Below are 19,071 nucleotides of genomic sequence, written 5' to 3' on the forward strand. Positions count from 1 at the left end.
CTGAAGAGTATTTACTCTCTAAAGTTAAACCAGTGGTTTAACAACCACTCCACAACTTTTCCTCATTTTCAAGATTAGCTGAGATCTCTTCCTTCACTTACAACCATATAGATAAGAAATATATTTAAAATTTCTTAAAATATAGCCATAGAGAATTTGACCTATCAGATATTTATGAAATTTAAATTAAAATGTGGCAAATAATTTATCTATTCCCACTACACCCTCCACCCGCACCCTGCCCCAAGAACCTACTGTATAACTTATGAATTACTGCTCATATCATGGAGAATTTTTCTAACATTTCAGATACTCAGATTTTCATTCTTTCAGAACTTAACAGCATTGTCTGGCCCCCTGAAGTGAAAAATGCTTCTCTCTGTGAAGGCAATTGAAAGAGACACTGCTGTAATTGATATGTCAATTTAAGTGGTCCAGGCTAATATTTTCACAAGGACTTGAATATAACAAGTAATGAAGATCTTTAAGAGGCTCACTATGGTTATAATTTTGAATTGCTACAGAGTTATGTAATCTTTACCCACATTCAATTCCTATCTTGAGGAAACATAATAGGAAGTTTATGCATATCTATTTTTACTAGTGGCTAACTCAGAAAAGGAAGAGTTCCTACCTGTGGTCATATCTTGGGGATAATGATGCCAACTGCCTGTCCTTTTCTAGACAGCATTTTGTTTTTTGCTTTGGGGTTTTTTAATTGGTTTTCACAATTTTCTAAATCCAGAATTACATACTACAGTGTGTAATTACCTAAACCCATGTGTTATGTATTACAGAATGCTTTTAATAATTTAAAATATAGAATAGCACATCATGTGAAAGTTTGTTAGGATTTACACTGTTTTGTTAGTCTTGTCTTGAAGTAACCACTTGTTTATTTGACCAAGAAAATGCAACACTTAGCTAAAAGAAAACAAATATTAACTCAAATGTATTCTCCTGCTAATTCAGTCTTATGAAGGAAATCTATTTGTGCTCATGAACACTAGCCAGTGAACATTATTTAAACACAAAACCAAGTCAGGATATGCCAATATCTAATGTGCCTTTTTATTTCCCTGAAATCAGATCCCCCAAAGAACTATTGCAAATCCCCAAATCAAGGAAAATGATAACCCTCATAGAATTTCCAGGTCTTGATAACCCCCTCACTGTGTTTATTGATGAGTCTGTTACTTCTTGTTTAGGAAATCTCCTTGACACCTTGTGGTGTGTGTATTAAATTCTATTCCCTATAGTTTAAGGACGAATCTAACCAGAACACACACCCGGCAGCTTTAGAGAATATGATATTCACTCAGCAAGAAAACCACCTCCCATCAAGCAGCCTCCTGATAATGTTTAATGAAGATGATTTTTCACTGCTGACATGTCTACGTCTGTTCTTAAGTACTCCTGCTGTTTTTCATTAAGGACACTTTAATATGGAGCTACTCTGAAACCAAGTGGGCCCCTGTTTTTGGTGACCATTAACAAAAGACATGCTTTGGCAGCGTCTGAATTCTATGTCATTGGGAACATACTTTGCACTGGTCTCAAGCGAGTCAATAATTACATGTTAAAAATCTACATGTTATAAAAAATAATTCACTAATAGTGTTCAAAAGGGCCCCCGAAAATCACATATGTGAAAAAGCTATTTTTACTTGGGAATTTCTTTACTTGGGAATACTCAGAACTGAAGCTTAACAAAATTAATTACCATGTAGGTTTAAATTTCTCACAAATTTTCATCTGGATTTTAAAGTCAGTGAAACCATTTCACAAGGAAATGACATATTGTCACCTGTTCCAGCATTATTTTGCTGTTTGCTGTAGCTCTGAACTGCTTTCCAGTAGAACTGGTTCAAGATAATTAAAGAGATGACACAAACCATTTCACTAAGGGAGTAGACTCCTGTTTTGAATATAGCAAGAATCATGTCAATTTACAGTAAACCATGATGACTTCAGTTGAATTATGAATATTTCACTTTATGCAGTTAATGCTCTAGAATAATTAAATGAAATTATCTTTCAGTGTTTTTTCTGAAAAATGAATTTTCATGTGAACAAAAGGAAGTACTGGCTTCCATTTGACATTCCAAGCGACAGTGCAGACTCAGCTTGCTCCTCTATAAATCTCTATGAGAATTTATTTTCTTTCTTTCTTCCCATTGGCCTAAATTTTGCCTCTTAGCTGTATCAATATCATGTCTTGCTAATCAGGTCCTGATTAGATGGAGAGCTTCAGAAACATACATTGATCCAAGGAGCTGATTAAAATGTATACTAAATTGGAGGAAAAAGAATAGATGAAATACAGAAGATATGAAAACACTTAGAAGTGACTTTCTATTAAATTTATTTCAGCAGTACAAATGTTAATCTCTAGAAAGCTTGAGCTAAAAAATTGAAATTATTAGGCCTAAAAAAGTAAAAATATATTAAAAATAATAAAATTACTATTAATTATAATGTGAACAGCTTTTATATTCTGTGCCTGGATATCTCATGAACATACTGATTTATTTCTAATACTGAGCCTTCCTACATTTAAAAAGTGATGTACAAAAGGTAATTAGGTTTAAGGAATTACTTAGCAGTTTTATAAAGTCTTGAATTGCCTGATCTAGGATCCAGAGGCATCACTGCTTTTCTGTTTCTTTGTTTCATTGCTTTTCTGTTTCTTTGCATCCTATTTGACAGATAGTTGCTGCAATAATGGCAATTACCGGCATTGTCATGATGGCGTATGCAGATAATTTCCACGCTGATTCCATCGTAGGAGTGGCATTTGCAGTGGGCTCAGCCTCTACATCTGCATTATATAAGGTATGTTTGGCATTTTCTTTTGTAAGCAACTGTCACTCATAACTTAGACTTGAGCACTAAAGTAAGAAAGTAAGATGAAAACATTGATTAGAAAGAAAATAGATGTGTTGAAATGATAGTAAGTAAATTAAGTACTCGTTATGTGATGGGTACCTGCCTGAAAATTTTGCCTGTTTTAATACAACCTTATGAGGCATACATATTTATTTCCACTTTCCAGGTGAGGAAACTGAAGCTTTGAAAGATTCAATAACTTGCCTCAAATCATACAGCCAAATAGTGATAGAACCAAGACTTAAACTCTGGACTAGCCCACTTCTAAGCCCATGTGCTATGCCCTAATCCCTCATTTAGCAGGCAGTTATAGCAGGAACATTAGAAAGTCATCTTCTCTCCCTATGTTTCTTTAATTTAATTATCTATGGTCATTATTTTAATTCAAAAGAGATGTTAGAAATAAGCTATCACTAGAGAGCTGTTTGGCACATATTAACCCCATGCCACAGGAGCTCATGTTACTAGCAAAATGAAGAACCTCTTTTTTTCTCTGATGGATGCTGTAAGTCGGCTGTATGTACACAACATTTTTTTCTCCACTGGAGTTCCCTGTCATCAAAGAAAATTCTATTCAGATTCATTGCACCTGACTTCAGAAGTGAGAACTAAGAGAGCAGATCTAAAAGGTTATTCCCCAAAGCTCTACTTTTAAAAGTCAACTTTCTGGATGTATTAAAGAACTGTTCCAATTTCACCTCTCTTGGTGTTTCAATGAGAAAACACTCTCTGAAAGGCAGCAAATACCCTTTTCATCCCTCCTGGAAGCCTTTTCTGATTATTAACCAACACTGTGGCTCAGAGGGCATGAAGTCTATTTCCATATTGACATTTCTTGGCCCATTGATTCTGTGTGACAAGCTTGACAAATGTTCACTCAACGGCCATTAGTGTCTAACTTGCTCCCCAAGTGAGATTCACCAAGATGTCTGATGTGACCAAAGACTACCACGTGCTCAAATTCTTTTGATTAAGTCTTTCAGCAGAAAAAAATCATTAGTTCAGTTGAAATTAGAAACAGTACCTGGGGTTGCTCTATGACCAGAATGGCTCTCTTGCAGAGGGATTTCCCCTGACCAGGTTACAGAATGTATTCATTCTGAGAGTGGTAATATTTGCTGACATGTACCAAATCATGTCTGCACCATAATATAATTCCAGGCAGAAGAGATCTGCCTCACTCTATGTTGTTACAGGATTAGTATAGGGAGTGGTGGGCTTAAGAAGCTAAGAAATATGGACTCTACACTTGGCTTTCTCCCTGACCTGTTGTGTGATTTTATCTTAGCTATTTGCTTCTCCTTGCCATCTTCCTCTGCACACAGGTTTATAATATATAAAAACTTTTTTAATCTGGGGAACAAGCACCATATTTGTGAAGTCATTTTAAGCTCACAAAGAAAATTGCGTATAAATCCAAGGCATAAATATTATTTCTCTCAACATAATGACAGGGTCTCTCCATCCAATTTACTTTTCAGTATCTATCAAAATAAGGATAAAACAAATCCCATGCTTTAAGGTAAGGATTAATGGCAGTCAGTCCTAGAAGATTTTTCTGGGCTTGTCTGGACTCTTATTTATCATTTGCCTGATACCCATCACTGATGGTGGCACTAAACACAATGTACAGTACCCAGCAGTTTTCAGCATCATAAGAAATTCATTTTATGACATTTGCAATTTCATATGAAGGCTATAGAGTATTTTAATTCCTTATCTCAACAGCCCATCTAGTGCTGTGAAGATGTCAGGGCAAGAAGAAATGGAGAATAAACTCTGGGCCAGTTAGCTCACAGTACAGAATCATAAGACTTACCTTTCTGTTCTAGCTAAGTCTCTGTGTGGCTGTAGAGTTTTTTTTCTCATTCCAGGTCTTGTTTAAAATGTTTCTTGGAAGTGCCAACTTTGGGGAAGCCGCACACTTTGTCTCCACCTTGGGTTTCTTCAATTTGATCTTCATCTCCTTCACCCCAGTCATCTTGTATTTCACCAAGGTGGAGCACTGGTCCTCTTTTGCAGCTCTGCCGTGGGGCTGTCTCTGTGGGATGGCAGGGCTGTGGCTGGGTAAGTGGCCTCGGGTTTTGCCTTCCATTCCCTATATCACTCAATCTTTCTTTGGCTAGTTAGATTATCATCATAGGATTATTTCCTTGGGTAACTCTGTGCTCTAGTTCCCAAACGTATGTTGTTCAACATCATTGGTCATGTTTAGAAGGTTCTTTGCAAGCTGCTGGTTGATTAGGTTCAAGCTATCTAACTAGTATGCCTCCCATGAGTTAAGGTGTGCAATGGAGGCCCAGGCCTCTCTGTATACCACTGGCCTTCAATCCATTCTTCTTCAGCCTCATTCGTTCTTTCTAATGCACTGTATCGCGTTATAATGTTCCATGTGTGCCATGGTGTGTTGAGCAGAGGTTAGGGAGTAGATGATGCATTCAAAGAACTCAGAGTGGTTCAAACTGGTGGGAGCACTGAGTTCGGGAGGGAGGGAGGGAGGAAGGAAGGGAGGGAGATGCTATTTAAGAAGGAAGCAGGTTGGGAAGAGCCTGGAAAGCCATTTTGAGGTGTTTGGATTTAAAGTTCACTTAATAATCTTTAAGCAGGTTGGTGATAGGCTCATATCTGCATATGAAACAGCTCACTCTGACTGAGAATGGAGGATGGATTTGTGATAGGAAGACATTGCCAGTAAAGAGACAGCAGCATGCACTGGGCTTGGTGATCCTGGCTGGGTAGACAGTGCCTAGTTAATGGCCAAGAAAAAATCACCTGGAGTCTTTGTAATGTCCTCACTGCTAACTTCCTATAACTCTGAGGCTGGCTGCCTCACCTGAGCTCCGGGATCCGACTTTTAAGCTGTGCTGCTGTTGTCACTTGATGTGAGAGGAGCCTGTAAAATAACAAGGTTGCTCTTCTCTCACCAAGCAGTCAAAAAATAGCAACAACCCAATGACTTGGTGTTTGTTTACTCAGAATCAAATCCTTTTCATGCCGCTCCCATTTCCACACGCCACTCGGAGGTCAACTCCCTCTGCCCACTCCTCATTTTCCCACAATACTCGGCCTGCAGAACATCTATCAACCCTCAACTGACCTTCTTTATTGAGGTGACATAATTTGAAATAGTAGCAGCACTGCAATTCCTGGGAGCAACATGTTCTTATTTTCATCCCTGCAAGAGTATTGATTGGGTCATCTTTTTCTATGCTGGCTCAGTCCCTCAGACTCAGGGGAGGTCTTAGACAGAAAACACTCAAGAGAAGGATCAAATATTAATTGTTGGTCCCTTGAGTTCTACTTTTCGATGCCAAAATTATATGGTTAGCACCTCTCATAACTTCTGCTAAGTTGAGTAGAAATCAATAGCGATATTTCCGTAAGACCAAAACATCCTCATTAAAAGCACCTAGATTATTTTCTGGCCAAAAACAACATAAATGGGAACAATCCTAATTAAAATTTTAATGACCTTTAGCCTCCTCATTGCACACATGATTTCCACCTTGCTGCAAAGTAGCCCTCCACCAACATATACTCCTTGGCATATCCAATACATGTTCCTAAGCAAGCCTGCAGAGGCTGGATGCCACCTGTGCTAGCTAAACACTGGCATTCGCCACCAAGCAGTATGAGCTCCACACTCCACTGGCTGCAGTGCTAAGCAGCACTGCAGCTGCTCCACCAGGCCCACCCCAGTGCACTGCAGAGCTCACTGTGCCAAAGTTGTGCTGTGACAATTGAGGAGATAGCTTCCCTCCTGGCTGTTACACACCCAGGATCTTACGGTCTTCAGTGCTCCTATTTCTAAGTGTTTATTGCCATCCCTCTTTTCTCCATAGAAATCAGACATGATCTGGCTGAGGTTAGGCTGACACAGGTCTGAGAGATACACATCAGTCTGCACCCTGAACTACCCCACATTTCCTGTAGTTATGGTTTCTTGTTTGCTTACATTTACTTTGCCTCAATCCTCTCAGGTTGACCTACCTTTCCAGAAATGCGTTATCCCAAATGCAAGTCAGCCTCCTCCCTTCACCTAGCATGTCTGAATTGCACTTAAACTCAGGCTAGGCCCCATACTATGGAGTTCAGCAGAGCCTGTGCTGTATTTCATAAATTCCTGATTTGTAAGAATTTGCCATGTTGGACTCCCTAAGTCTGAGGAGAGCATCAAAGTGCTGGAATATTCATTCATGTTGCAGCTTTGTCAGGAATGAGGAGCAGTTATTAGCTTAGGAAGACCCTCTGCCTTGCTTGCCACTACTATTGTATGAACAACAAAAAGGAGCCCAAGTCGTGTAAAAGTCAAACTCACTGTTTCTAACTATCAAGCACAAGTGACCCAGTGGGCCTAAAGCGGGAATTACAGATGACAATAGAAGAACATACATCATCCTAATTGGAATGGTTCTAGAACTTTTTTTGGTTCTACAGAGATATAGGCAACATGCTTCCCTCATTGTCATGGAGATAGCACTCATCTCTCTATCCCCTGAAACAAACATTTGAGTGGATTCTATTAGAATAATGTTTTGTAATTTATAATTTCTTTTTGAAAATGTGTTTTTGATAAGTTTTAAAGTGAATAAATGATTATTGTAACTAATTTTATATTTAACCAAAGAGTTCCAAAAGGTATTCATTGAAGAGCATGAAGCTACACCTTCAGTTGGTTCTGTGGATCTGCTCTCTGATTATCTGTACACAAATCAGGATATGGAGACAGTCTCTGGAATTCAGTGAATTACATTTAAACCCACCCTTGTTTGCCCGCATGATGCTGACCTCCAGAGAGAGGGGATAAAACAGCATAGGCTATCATTGGATAGACCTTCCTTTAGGCAGTAACACTGGAGCCATTTAATGTCCAGGAATGTGGCACAAAATAGCATAGCAATAAAGAGATGAGGCACCATCTTCAATCAATCACCTGCTTTTAACCTCTGGCTGGCCCCAACCTACCTTTATAGTGCCAATAAGCAGTGCTGTGAATCTATTTTACCTCTTTGTATTTGCTCTATATGCCTTTTGCCAGCCTATTGGCAAGATTCAGCTAAACAGAGTGGCAGAGGAGGAAAGAAAAAAATGACTAATTCAGGTAGAATACACATGCATCCATCTTCCATCTCCAAAATTAGAGGATCAAAGGTATAGACAGTTTAAAAGGCACATGTAGCAAAGACATTGATTCATTTACTTTGAGAAGAAAAAAGTCCAGCATATTATTTCTCCTTTATCTTGTATTTCCTCCTCTATTTTACAGCCTTCAACATCCTGGTGAATGTTGGGGTGGTGCTGACATACCCAATCCTAATCTCCATTGGGACAGTGCTCAGTGTTCCTGGAAATGCAGGTACAGGTACCATGTGACATGTGCAGATCCTGGCCACTACAAGTCTCTTGTTTGTGTTTGTTCTGTGTCCTGAGTTGTTCCTTCTAGAAATTGTGAATTATGTTCCTTGCCTGGGAAGATGTTTTTAAATATCGTGAAGGTGGCAGACAACAGAATAACTATGCAGCAGATTTAAAATTTGCAGCTAAAAAACACTGTTTTTACTTGGTTGTGCTTTTAGAATTAAATACCAAATGTATCATTTGGGTTTCATGTAATCTCCCTGACAACCTAATTTTGTGGTATTTTTAGAGAAAGTCCTATGGAAACAAAAGGCATCCCAGCATAGGACTTTCAAGTAACTGTCACTAATGAAAGTGTAGAGGATGTACATGGGGTTGGCTTCTCCTCAGACAATCCATGGGGAGCCACAGAAGGCTCTCCTGGGGCAGAGCAGGTGGCCCTCTGGGATAGATATAAGGAAAAAACAATTTTATTCACCTCAGGGACAAGAGAAGCTATTTTTCCAGGATAATATTTCTAGAGAAACCTGCCAGTGAAACAAGAAATACAAATGGATTATCTGGATGATTGTATAGTCCTTTTAACTTTAAAATTTTATAATTTCAAGTCTTGAGCAGCCACTTTTCTGTCCTCCACGACAATCAGCAAATGTTTATTGAACATTTGTCATGTGATCAGGACTGCAAAAATGAAAAAAAAATTACATTATTATTCTCTTAAGATGTTTATGACTGAATTTGTAAAAGAAGGCCAACCTACATGAAACAACTTGGGACTCTACAAAATAATTTATTATTAAATGCCAAATTGTGTGAGACAGACTCCAGTGGCTATAAGACATTCAGAGGAAAGAAATATCTGAGTGGAGTTGTCAAGGAAGTTCATTCATTCATCTGACAAATAATTTCTGAGCAATTAGTGTACGCCAGGAACTTTCCTAACACTAGTGACAGGTCCTGAATAAGGCACAGTCTCTGCCCTCAGGACCATGTAGCATTGAGAGGGAGACAAAAAGAAAAAAATTGAGTAATTACAACATAGAATTGCTTTAATAGAGGTATGTGCTGAATGCTGCAAGGGTGCGTAGGAGGAGCATCCAAAAGGCTTCCTGCGAGAAGCCTAAGGGAAGAGATCTAAGGAGAGGTTTAGCTGGATGAAGTGAGATATGAGGAGTGAAGGGTAGCTCGTGCAAAAAGAATAGCACATGTGTGGCCAACAACTCCACTGCTGACTGCATACCCCAGAAAAGTGAAAACAGATTTAAAAAATCCTCATACACAAATGTTCATAGTAGCCCTATTCCCAATAGCAAAATGGTAGAGAAGCCTAAATGTCCATCAGCAGTTGAATGACTAACCAAATTATGATGCAATGAAATATTATTCAGCCATAAGAAAGAATGAGGTGCTGACACATGCTGCAATATGGATGGACCTCAAAAATATTTTGCTAAGTGAAAGAAGCCAGTCACAAAAGGACAGAGGATGTGACTCCATTTATATAAAATAACTAGAATAGGCAAACCTATAGGGGGAAAAAAAAGTACATTGGTGGTTGCTGAGGGCTGGGGAGTGGGGGTAAGAAGCTAAGGAGTTAATCGGTATGGGCTTTTATTTTGAAGTGATGGAGATATTTGGGGGCCAGAGAGAGGTGGTGGCTGCATAATATTGTGAATATACTAAGTGCCACTAAGTCCACTTTAAAATGGTTAATTTTATATTACATGAATTTCACCTCAATTACATTTTTAAAAGAACAGCCTGCAGAAGTCTTAGACACTAAAAAGTTTGGCTCATTTGAAAAATCTCCAATGGTCCAATGAAACTGGAGACGGGTAAAGGGGTACAGAGGAAAAGTACTGAGAGAAAACTGGGGAGGAAAGTAAGTCAGATTACATGGAATTTGAGCTAAGCCTTGAAAGATAAGCATGATTTAGAGACAAGCAATGGAAAGCAAACCTAGCAATGTGGAAAAAGGAAACACTAACTTGGAAGAATAAAGACGACTCTTGGAATTCTCTAGAAGTAACATAGACTTTGGTGACTTGTTTTCAAAGCTTAGAAACAGGCATATGCAATGCATGACTTGATTTTTCTTTCCTAGCTGTGGATCTCCTAAAGCAGGAGGTGATATTCAATGTCGTCCGCCTGGCTGCTACCATCATCATCTGCATTGGGTTTCTGCTGATGCTGTTGCCTGAAGAATGGGATGAAATCACCCTGCGGTTCATCAACAGCCTGAAGGAAAAGAAGAGTGAGGAGCATATGGATGATGTGACTGATCCCAGCGTACACCTGCGAGGCAGAGGCAGAGCCAATGGGACAGTGTCTATACCACTGGCTTAGAGAGGGACACATTTTGAATGCACGTGTATGTATATTCTGTGAATATAACAAAATTTTCTCACTACCTGTACACTCAAATGACAGTATTAACTCTGAATTTGGATAAATCATATGTGAAATAATGCCAACAATAAAAGTTTACATTTATATGCTTATCAAGGAATTGGTGTAAATAATCATAATAGTTTTTTTATTAAAACACATTTGTCCTTGTTCTGTTTTCTGATTTTTTAAAATTTCCCCTCCCCTGACTCACAAAATTTCCTGAAACTATAAGAGTCAATTAAATTATGGACTTATCTTTTTCTCAACTGAAACTGAGTTCTTCCTACTCAATCAAAAAAAGTTGTCTAAGAGAATAACACATGAAAATACATACTTGAAAGCCGGGGAAATGTATTACAGATTTAAACAGAGCATTTTCTATATGTAAAACCCACAGTAGAAACAATGAGGAATAAAAATATAGAATACCCATTTGTACTTCTGATGAGCTTAGAATGGTTTGGAGGATAAGACAGTTCACAAATATCTTTACTATGAGGTGGACATTTGAAAATGGCACAGTGGATATGGACGGGAATGAGCTATCCTGAAAGAGTTGTTTATATTTGCTTTCACTTCTTCAACTCCCATTCACTTTTCAGCCCACTGCAATGCACCTTCTGCCCTCATCAGTTCTCTGGAAGTGCTTTCCCCGATGATCAACCTCTCTCTTGCAAAATCATATTGATATATTTCAACCCTTACCTTATTGTGCCCTCTGACACATATGACACAATGACCACTCCTTTTTCCTAAATACTCTCTCTTTGCTTGAATCCCACTACTTTCTTTTGGTTCTATTTCTACCTCTCTGGTTGCTTACCTTGGCTTTTTTTCCTAGGCTGATCTTATCACCATCAGGGTTCTCTAAGTTTAGACCTTGGCCTTCTTAGTATCTCATTCCACACTCTCTCCCTTGGGGAACTCCTCTACTCCCATGGCTTCAACTGTCATCCATATGGTGATGACATAAAAATCTTAATCTCCAGCCTAGATTTGTCCTTTGAGCTTTAGCTCTGACTCTTCAAATGTCTTCTGCAGCTCACTTGGACGCCTCCTTGTATACCTCAAATATAGCAAAAACAAAGTTGAATTTATCATCACTCCTCCCCAGACCTGTTCCTTTCCTCTGCCTGTTCCCTGTCTATGTTAATGATACCATTATTTACTAGCTGCCTAAGCTGGAGATCAACCTCACCTCTGCCTTCTCATCCTGCACATCTGTTTAGATATTGTTCCATATTGTTTAATATGTCTTGACTCTATTTCTTAAAATTTATTGAGTCCATGTACTTCTCTCCTATTCTACCCATCCAAGGCCCCCATCATCTCTTGCTCTGCTTAATCCAATACTTTCTTCACTGATATCTCTAATTCCTAGACTTGCCTCTCTGTAATTTCTTATGTGACCTATAGAGTGACTTTTCTAACACATAGATTTAATCATTCTACTCCCTTATATAAAATGCTTCAGTGTGGTCTTATTATCCTCAGGATAAGGTCCAAACACCTTGGTATGTCATTCAAAGTTCCTCATTGGCCCCTGCCAGGCTCTAGAGCAGCAATGTCTAGTAGAACTCTCTGTGATTATGGAAATATTTCATATCTGTGTGGTCCAATATAGTAGCCACAAGTGGCTACTGAGCAGATTCAATGTGGCTAGTACAATTGAGGAACCACATTTCTATTTGTATTTAATTTTCATTCTCTCAAAGAGCCAAATGTACAGTCAGACTCACACCGGTAATTCCAGTGCTTTGGGAAGCCATGGCAGGAGGATCACTTGAGCCCAGGAGCTCGAGACTGCAGTGAGCTATGACTGTGGCACTGAATTCCAGCCAAGTTGTCCAGGCAACAGGACAAGACCCTATCTCTAAAATAAATAAGTAGCCAAATATGGCTCTTGGCTACTACACCGGACTGCACAGCTCTAGAGCCTCATTCTACCACACTACCCTTTGTGGCCTCCTGAAATCTCTATGCTTCAATGACACTATACTTCTCTCCACAGGCTCAATCAAGCCACATTCTCTTTCTTGTTCTCTCTCTCTCCCCCTGCCACCATCTGGAAAGCCTTTATCTAGGCTTCATGACATTATTTGTTGCTATTTTTCTGGGAAGTCTTTTCTTAGCTCCCATGCTGTACAACGTGGTTTCTTTGGCAGTCTCTGCTTACCCCCACTGAGTGCTGATCACCCTCCATGGTGGTTGCTGATCTACTGGTCTGAGTTACCAGTAGACCGTGAGCTGCTTGAGAACAGGGGCTGTGTGGCATTCATCACTGTGTTCCTAGTGCCTAGCACTTCTAGACACATGGTAAATGAATGAATGGGTGGCTTTACACTGGAGATATGGCCCCTGACCCAAACTGTATTAGCTCAGTCTTAGTTAAGGACAGGCATTCTTATAGATGAGACTGGTTAAAGGAAGGACTGAAAGGAGCTAGATGTATCACAGCCTTTCTCATGTTTCCATAAAACACCAATATGCTGAACTGATGAACTTCTTCCCTAAGAGGCTGGGTAGAGCATCTAGCAAGTTAAGATATTCTGCACTCTGTGGGAAATCTAGTGCAAGAAGCCTAGCCTTTGTGGCATCTACCTTGCTATTTGTTTTTATTCGAGTGTCCCTAGAAGTGTTGCTGAGACAATCACAAGGTAAGAAAAGACAGCTCAGAATATCACAGAATATCACTGTCTGGGCATCATGGTAAATGAAAACCTTAATGTGTCAGGCCTTTGATTTCTCTGTCATTTTTCTTTAAAAGGCAATGCCAGTCTCTTGGCATAGATAGATAACATGATATTAACTAAAATAATAACAATGATATAGTTTAAGCTTTATGAAAAATGAGATAAAGTCAATGAAATATATTAGTAATTATGAATTAATTCATTATCAAAGTAGAGTAGTTTTGACTATTTAAATGCCATATTGGTGCAAACATTACACTTGCCTTGTTTTTAAATGGCTGTTAAATAGTAGTAATCACTGCTAACCCACTCTAGCATCTTGCCATTACTTAACATGACATTTAAAATTGCACTTTGACATCTTTAAGAAAAGAGTTGTTTTGTTCTTTTTGATGATTCATTTTGAAAAATGGAGTCAGCTACCCTGGAAAGCACTAATTCGGCCTATGACTGATCACGGTAGTTAGCTCAGTCTATATTAAGAGAACACTTTCATTATGGTATTCATTCATTTATTCATTCAAAAATTATTAACTTCAAACCTCTGGCTTTGAAGTAGGGTAGTGTGTTAAACTGTTACCAATTGGCTCTTGCTGGCCTCTAGAGTAGCACTCTCTTATAGAACTTTCTGTGCTCATAGAAATGTTCTCTGTGCTGTGGGGAGAGATACAAAAGTGTATAGGAATGATCCCTGCTTCCAAGAGCCTGCAACCTTTATAGGTAAGCTGTCACCCTGACAATTAAAACAACTCAGAAATTTATTTAAATCAGCTTTGGGAATGTGAGATAGTCCCTTTAATTCAGGTAAAGTAGTCATGAATAAAGATAATAATACCTTTCCTTGTTATTGCTCATGGTCATTATGAGAATCAGGATAATGTAGGTCAGTCACCGGTAAATAAGGTTGTGCCTCTTATGTGCCTATGTTGTGCCTTAGATGAGCCACATTCAGTTAGGTATGAAGAATAATTAAGGGAGGAAGACAAAGACCCTGCGCTAGTGGGTGGGAGTACCGTGTTGTTACTGTTATCCTGCCTCTTTATCCACACCTTTCCCCTTCCCAAAGTCCAGGAAGCGATGGCTTCTGTAGGTTCCTGAGTGGCCAGCACAGTCCAGGGACGAAGAGCACCATGCTTCAACCTTGACTCTGCCCTTCTTAGAGATGGAACTTTGGCAAATGACTAACCTCTCTCTGCCCCTCACTTTCATTAGCAGCAAAATGAGGATATTAGTATCATTTGGGATTGTTGAAAAAATAAAATGAAATACCATGGGTGAAGATCTGAATGCACAGCCAGACAGGCCAGAAGCAGTAACTATTGTCAGAATTTCCTCCACTGCTCACCTCCCTTGAGGTCCTCATCTAGAACTTTCACCTACAGATTTGGCCCTTAGGCCTGTCTTTTTGGTCAACTTATTTCACAGCCCTGTGCCCCAGCAAAGTCACGGAGCCTGGTGCCAAGCAGGGAATTTTACCCAAAATAAACGAGAGAGACAAAAGAAGCCTGGCACGAGGAATGCTCCAAGGAATGAAAAAAGGATATGCCTTTTCCATCTGCCTGGTTCCCCTGGGTACTCTGCATCATGGCATTCTTGCCCAGTCAGTGGAACTAATTGCCTGACAAAAAGACAGACTAGCAACTTGGGCTCTGAAATTAAAATCACTTCAACCACGTCCTGATCTCTTCACAAACAGATTATAGGCAAATCAATTTTGCTCATCCAGGCTTTGCATGCCTGTTAATTTTGTGCAGGCGCTTTGTCAAGATTCACCAGAGGACAAATGATTTGGAGGACAATGTAAGAGATAAAAGCATGAACGGTATAACCGGCCAAGCATTAGAATATTTCTGATATTTAAGTACAAATCCTCTTTCTTACTTATCCATAAACCCCTGTCGCAAATACAAAGAACACCTAGCACAGGCCAGGCCAGTTAATCTGGCAGGCTAGAACAAGAAGTCTCTATTCATCCTAATTATTTTTATTCTTTTTTTTTTCTTTTTTCCTCCACATCTGTAGCAATTGTAGGTGAGGTAAGAACAGGGAGAGTGTAGGGGGTAACGGTGTGGGGGTGCTAGCACTGAGACCCCAGAGGCAGGAGGAGAAGCATCACGCTTCAATGCTCTCATTGACCAGGACGCTCCACATGTGTTCCACAAAAGCAAAGGCTACTTTATTGTTGTTTGCTGGAGACAGAAGCATCATATCCTTCTGGAGCCTGAGGGATCTTAAGAGCAAGAAATCTTCACCAGAGCTCCAAGAATGGGCTTCAGGGGCTGTCCCAAGAACCCCCTGACAGAGTTTATCAAATACTGTGAACTTCATCGCTTTACTCTGGAGGAATAAAGTCTGAGAATGCAGAGGCTCTAAAACCCCACTATCCTACACGTAAGCCACCAGCCACATGTGGCTATTGAAATGTGGCTAGTACAAATGAAGATGTGCTGTGTCAAACACACCAAAATTTGATGGCTTAGTATGAAAAAAGTAAGCTATTATATTAATAGCTCCATATTTATTACATATTGAAATTAGAATGTTTTGGATATGTTGGGTTAAATAAAATGTATTATAAAATCATTTTAACATGTTTCTTTTTAGCTTTTAATGTAACTACTAGAAAATTTTTAATTAATATATAAGTGGCTTGCATTTGTGGCTCAAATTATATATGGGACAGCACCGCTGTAACAGGTTAAGAATCACTTGCTTGAAGAACGTCCTTAGTCCATTTAGGCTGCTATAACAAAACAGCTTAGACTGGGCGGCTTCAAAAGACAAACATTTACTTCTCACAGTACTGGAGGCTGGGAAATACAGGATCAAGGAGCTGGGAGATTTGGTGTCTGTTGAGGACCCGCTTCCTGGCTCTTAGAAGGCCCCTTCTGGATGTGGCCTCACATGACAGAAGGAGTGAATAAGCTCCTTTAAGTCTCTTTTTAAAAAGTACTAATCACATTCATGAGAGTGGGCTCTCGTGACCTTATCACCTCTCAGAAGGCCCACCTCTTAATACCATCACCTTGGGGGTTAAAATTTTAACATATAAATTTTGGGAAAACACAGACATTCAGACCACAGCAAAGGGATAGAGAACAGTGAAAGAAATTTGGGAGGACAAACCAGCTTTGGAAAGAGACAATTATTCGGTCAGATTCTGTCAAGACAAAATATACTGAGTATTGCTTATGTCAGGCAAGCAAGAACTGCCAGCAAGGAGAGCCAAGAAATAGAGACAAGGACAGCATTTTAAAATTGCAACCAATTGGAAAACTTTGTGAAGATCTGGAAAAAAAAGTGAGTTGAAATGGGCAAGGAACTTTCATCTGATACCAGCTCTTATTGATGCAAAAGTGATAGCATCTGCTTTGAATGCTGGAAAGTCAAAAGACTGATGAGAATTCAAGTGGAAAGAAAGGCATTATTTTGGAAAAGACCACTTATAATTTTAGACGTTGTAATTAACTTGTGGAAAAAAAGCTAGATTGTATTTTTCAGAAAGTAATAGAATTGCCTACTCTTATGGCATTAAACAGCAAGTAATAAAGGTGAAAATCAGGAATTTATTAAACAGTTTCTGATATTAATAAGACAGGATAGATTTGGCTGATTGATAATATAAATAACTTAACTCTCATCAATGGTTAGAAGAAATTCCCCAAGATAGAACAGTGTCCAGGGACAGGTTAGTTAACTAGCCATCAGGAATATTCATAAGATGGTATCTACCCAGGAGAAGTTACCAATGTTTTGGATCTGGTCCCCCGCACTGTGGGGCCAGAAACTAAGTCTTGTCAATGTTTTAAAAACTACCCCAGTGATTCTCAAATTGTGGTTCCTTAATCAGCAGCATCAGCAGCATCTGGGAATTTGGTATAAATGCAAATTCTTCAGGTTCATCCCAGACCTAGTGAAGCAGAATTTCTAGGGATAAAGTCCAGCAATCTGGTTTTAACAAGACTTGCTTGATATTAACCAAGCACACACTCAGATAATGCAGGTGATCTGAAAACCTGCTAAAATTTGAAAGTCACTAGATTAATGACCACTATGCTACAAATATAAAATGAATTCATCAATAATCATAAACTGTATTGTCATGTGGACTAAAACTCTCACATTAGTAAGACTAGTATAATCTTTCCCTAAGAGCCAAATCTGCCTGGGAAGCTGAACATTAATGAAAAGGTTGCTTGGTGAACCTGAAATTAAAGAATGAGAATCAGATGTATGCTTCATTTCTATTTTTCATTTCCATTTCAACTTCTACTCCCTTGTGGGGATGGACTTATTCTGCTGGACAATAGCCAGCAGTGAAGAGAAGAATCAAGAATGACTGGTACAATTGCTCCCATGCCAAGCCAATTACAAAGTCCACTAGAAGAACGTATCCCAGCAAATCCTAGTTTGAACTTCCCCTGAGCAAAAGACATTAACAAGCAGACATCATAGAGTTGCCAACACTTGATTTCTAGACACTGGTTATGACCAAAACAGTCCAAGTATACATGATACACTGATTACTTCCCTTAAATATAATTCCTGTTCAGATATAATAGGTGTTACATTTACCTAGAAAACTGAAAGTGATGCACTGAAACTAAGATCTCTACATTATTTCCTTCAGTGCCCTTGGCTCTTCCACTCCTAAAATCCCAAGAATGCAGAAACAAGGTACTCTCTATCTTCTCTATCTTATTGGCTATGTAATATATCTGGGCATATATAGCTAAAATTTCCACCTTGTTATATTTTTATTTGCATTAACCCATATTAATATTAAAATATTTCCAGTTTTCATTTTCTTTGATAAAGCCTCCTAGAAAATCCAATTATAATTTTTAAACATCCATTTATTTCTTAAATTGACTATATCAATGAATATAGGATACAACATGTTATTTTGAAATATGTATACACTGTGGAATAGCTGAATCAGGGTAATTAACATATGTATTACCTCATATACTTACCTGGTAAGAACACTTAAAATCTACTCTCAGAAATTTTCAAGAATAGAATCCATTGTTATTAACTATAGTCATCATGTTGTTCCATAGATCTCTTAGAATTATTCCTTGTACCTGACCGAAATTTTGTATCCTTTGACCATCTCCCTAATCCCCACTCCCACCCCTAGCCCAACCTCTGGAAACTATTAGTCTACTCTCTGCTTCTATGAGTTCGGCTTTTTTAGATCCCACATATAAGTGAGAGCATGAGGTAATCTTATGACTTGTAATTTTTAAACTTTACTTATATATATATATATATATATATATATATTTTTTTTTTTTTTTTTTTTTTTTTTTTTTTTTGAGACGGAGTCTCGCTCTGTCACCTGGGCTGGAGTGCAGTGGCCGGATCTCAGCTCACTGCAAGCTCCGCCTCCCGGGTTCACGCCATTCTCCTGCCTCAGCCTCCCGAGTAGCTGGGACTACAGGCGCCCGCCACCTCGCCCGGCTAGCTTTTTGTATTTTTTAGTAGAGACGGGGTTTCACCGTGTTAGCCAGGATGGTCTCGATCTCCTGACCTTGTGATCCGCCCGTCTCGGCCTCCCAAAGTGCTGGGATTACAGGCTTGAGCCACCGCGCCCGGCTACTTATATTTTTTTGTATAATAATTCTATTGCTGTCAACTATCACCAGAAAAATCCTCTTTCATCTGAAAGTTTGCCCTTCAATAACCTCTACATATGATCTGAGCAGTGCTGAATAGACACTGTGGTGTGTTCTGT

At 39.0% G+C, this 19,071-nt stretch overlaps 1 protein-coding gene and 1 long non-coding RNA gene across 11 annotated transcripts in view; one reads left to right on the plus strand and one right to left on the minus strand.

The window, feature by feature from the left end:
* The window catches only part of LOC105473610 (solute carrier family 35 member F4), a 288,352-nt gene extending 277,322 nt beyond the window's left edge, over positions 1-11,030 (plus strand). For 2 of the 5 annotated variants that reach the window (XM_071100112.1, XM_071100111.1), the window contains 4 exons: positions 2,710-2,835; positions 4,764-4,956; positions 8,156-8,245; positions 10,352-11,028. In XM_071100112.1, the coding sequence (XP_070956213.1) occupies positions 2,710-2,835; positions 4,764-4,956; positions 8,156-8,245; positions 10,352-10,593 (651 nt within the window). In that variant the 3' untranslated portion in view covers positions 10,594-11,028. Of the gene's footprint in view, positions 1-2,709; positions 2,836-4,763; positions 4,957-8,155; positions 8,246-10,351 lie in introns of all 5 variants that reach the window. The other 3 variants (XM_011727467.3, XM_011727468.3, XM_024790247.2) reach the window with 3 other exon arrangements.
* The window catches only part of LOC105473609 (uncharacterized), a 106,300-nt gene that overhangs the window by 9,929 nt on the left and 77,300 nt on the right, over positions 1-19,071 (minus strand). For 4 of the 6 annotated variants that reach the window (XR_011625845.1, XR_011625844.1, XR_011625843.1 and 1 more), the window contains exons 1-2: positions 4,709-4,839; positions 256-2,891 (exon numbers count right to left, since the gene is read on the minus strand). This is a non-coding gene — a long non-coding RNA (uncharacterized lncRNA). Of the gene's footprint in view, positions 1-255; positions 2,892-4,708; positions 5,783-5,986; positions 6,507-19,071 lie in introns of those variants that run through there. The other 2 variants (XR_011625842.1, XR_011625840.1) reach the window with 2 other exon arrangements.

Source organism: Macaca nemestrina, chromosome 7 (assembly GCF_043159975.1).
Source record: "Macaca nemestrina isolate mMacNem1 chromosome 7, mMacNem.hap1, whole genome shotgun sequence".
Taxonomy (NCBI): domain Eukaryota; kingdom Metazoa; phylum Chordata; class Mammalia; order Primates; family Cercopithecidae; genus Macaca; species Macaca nemestrina.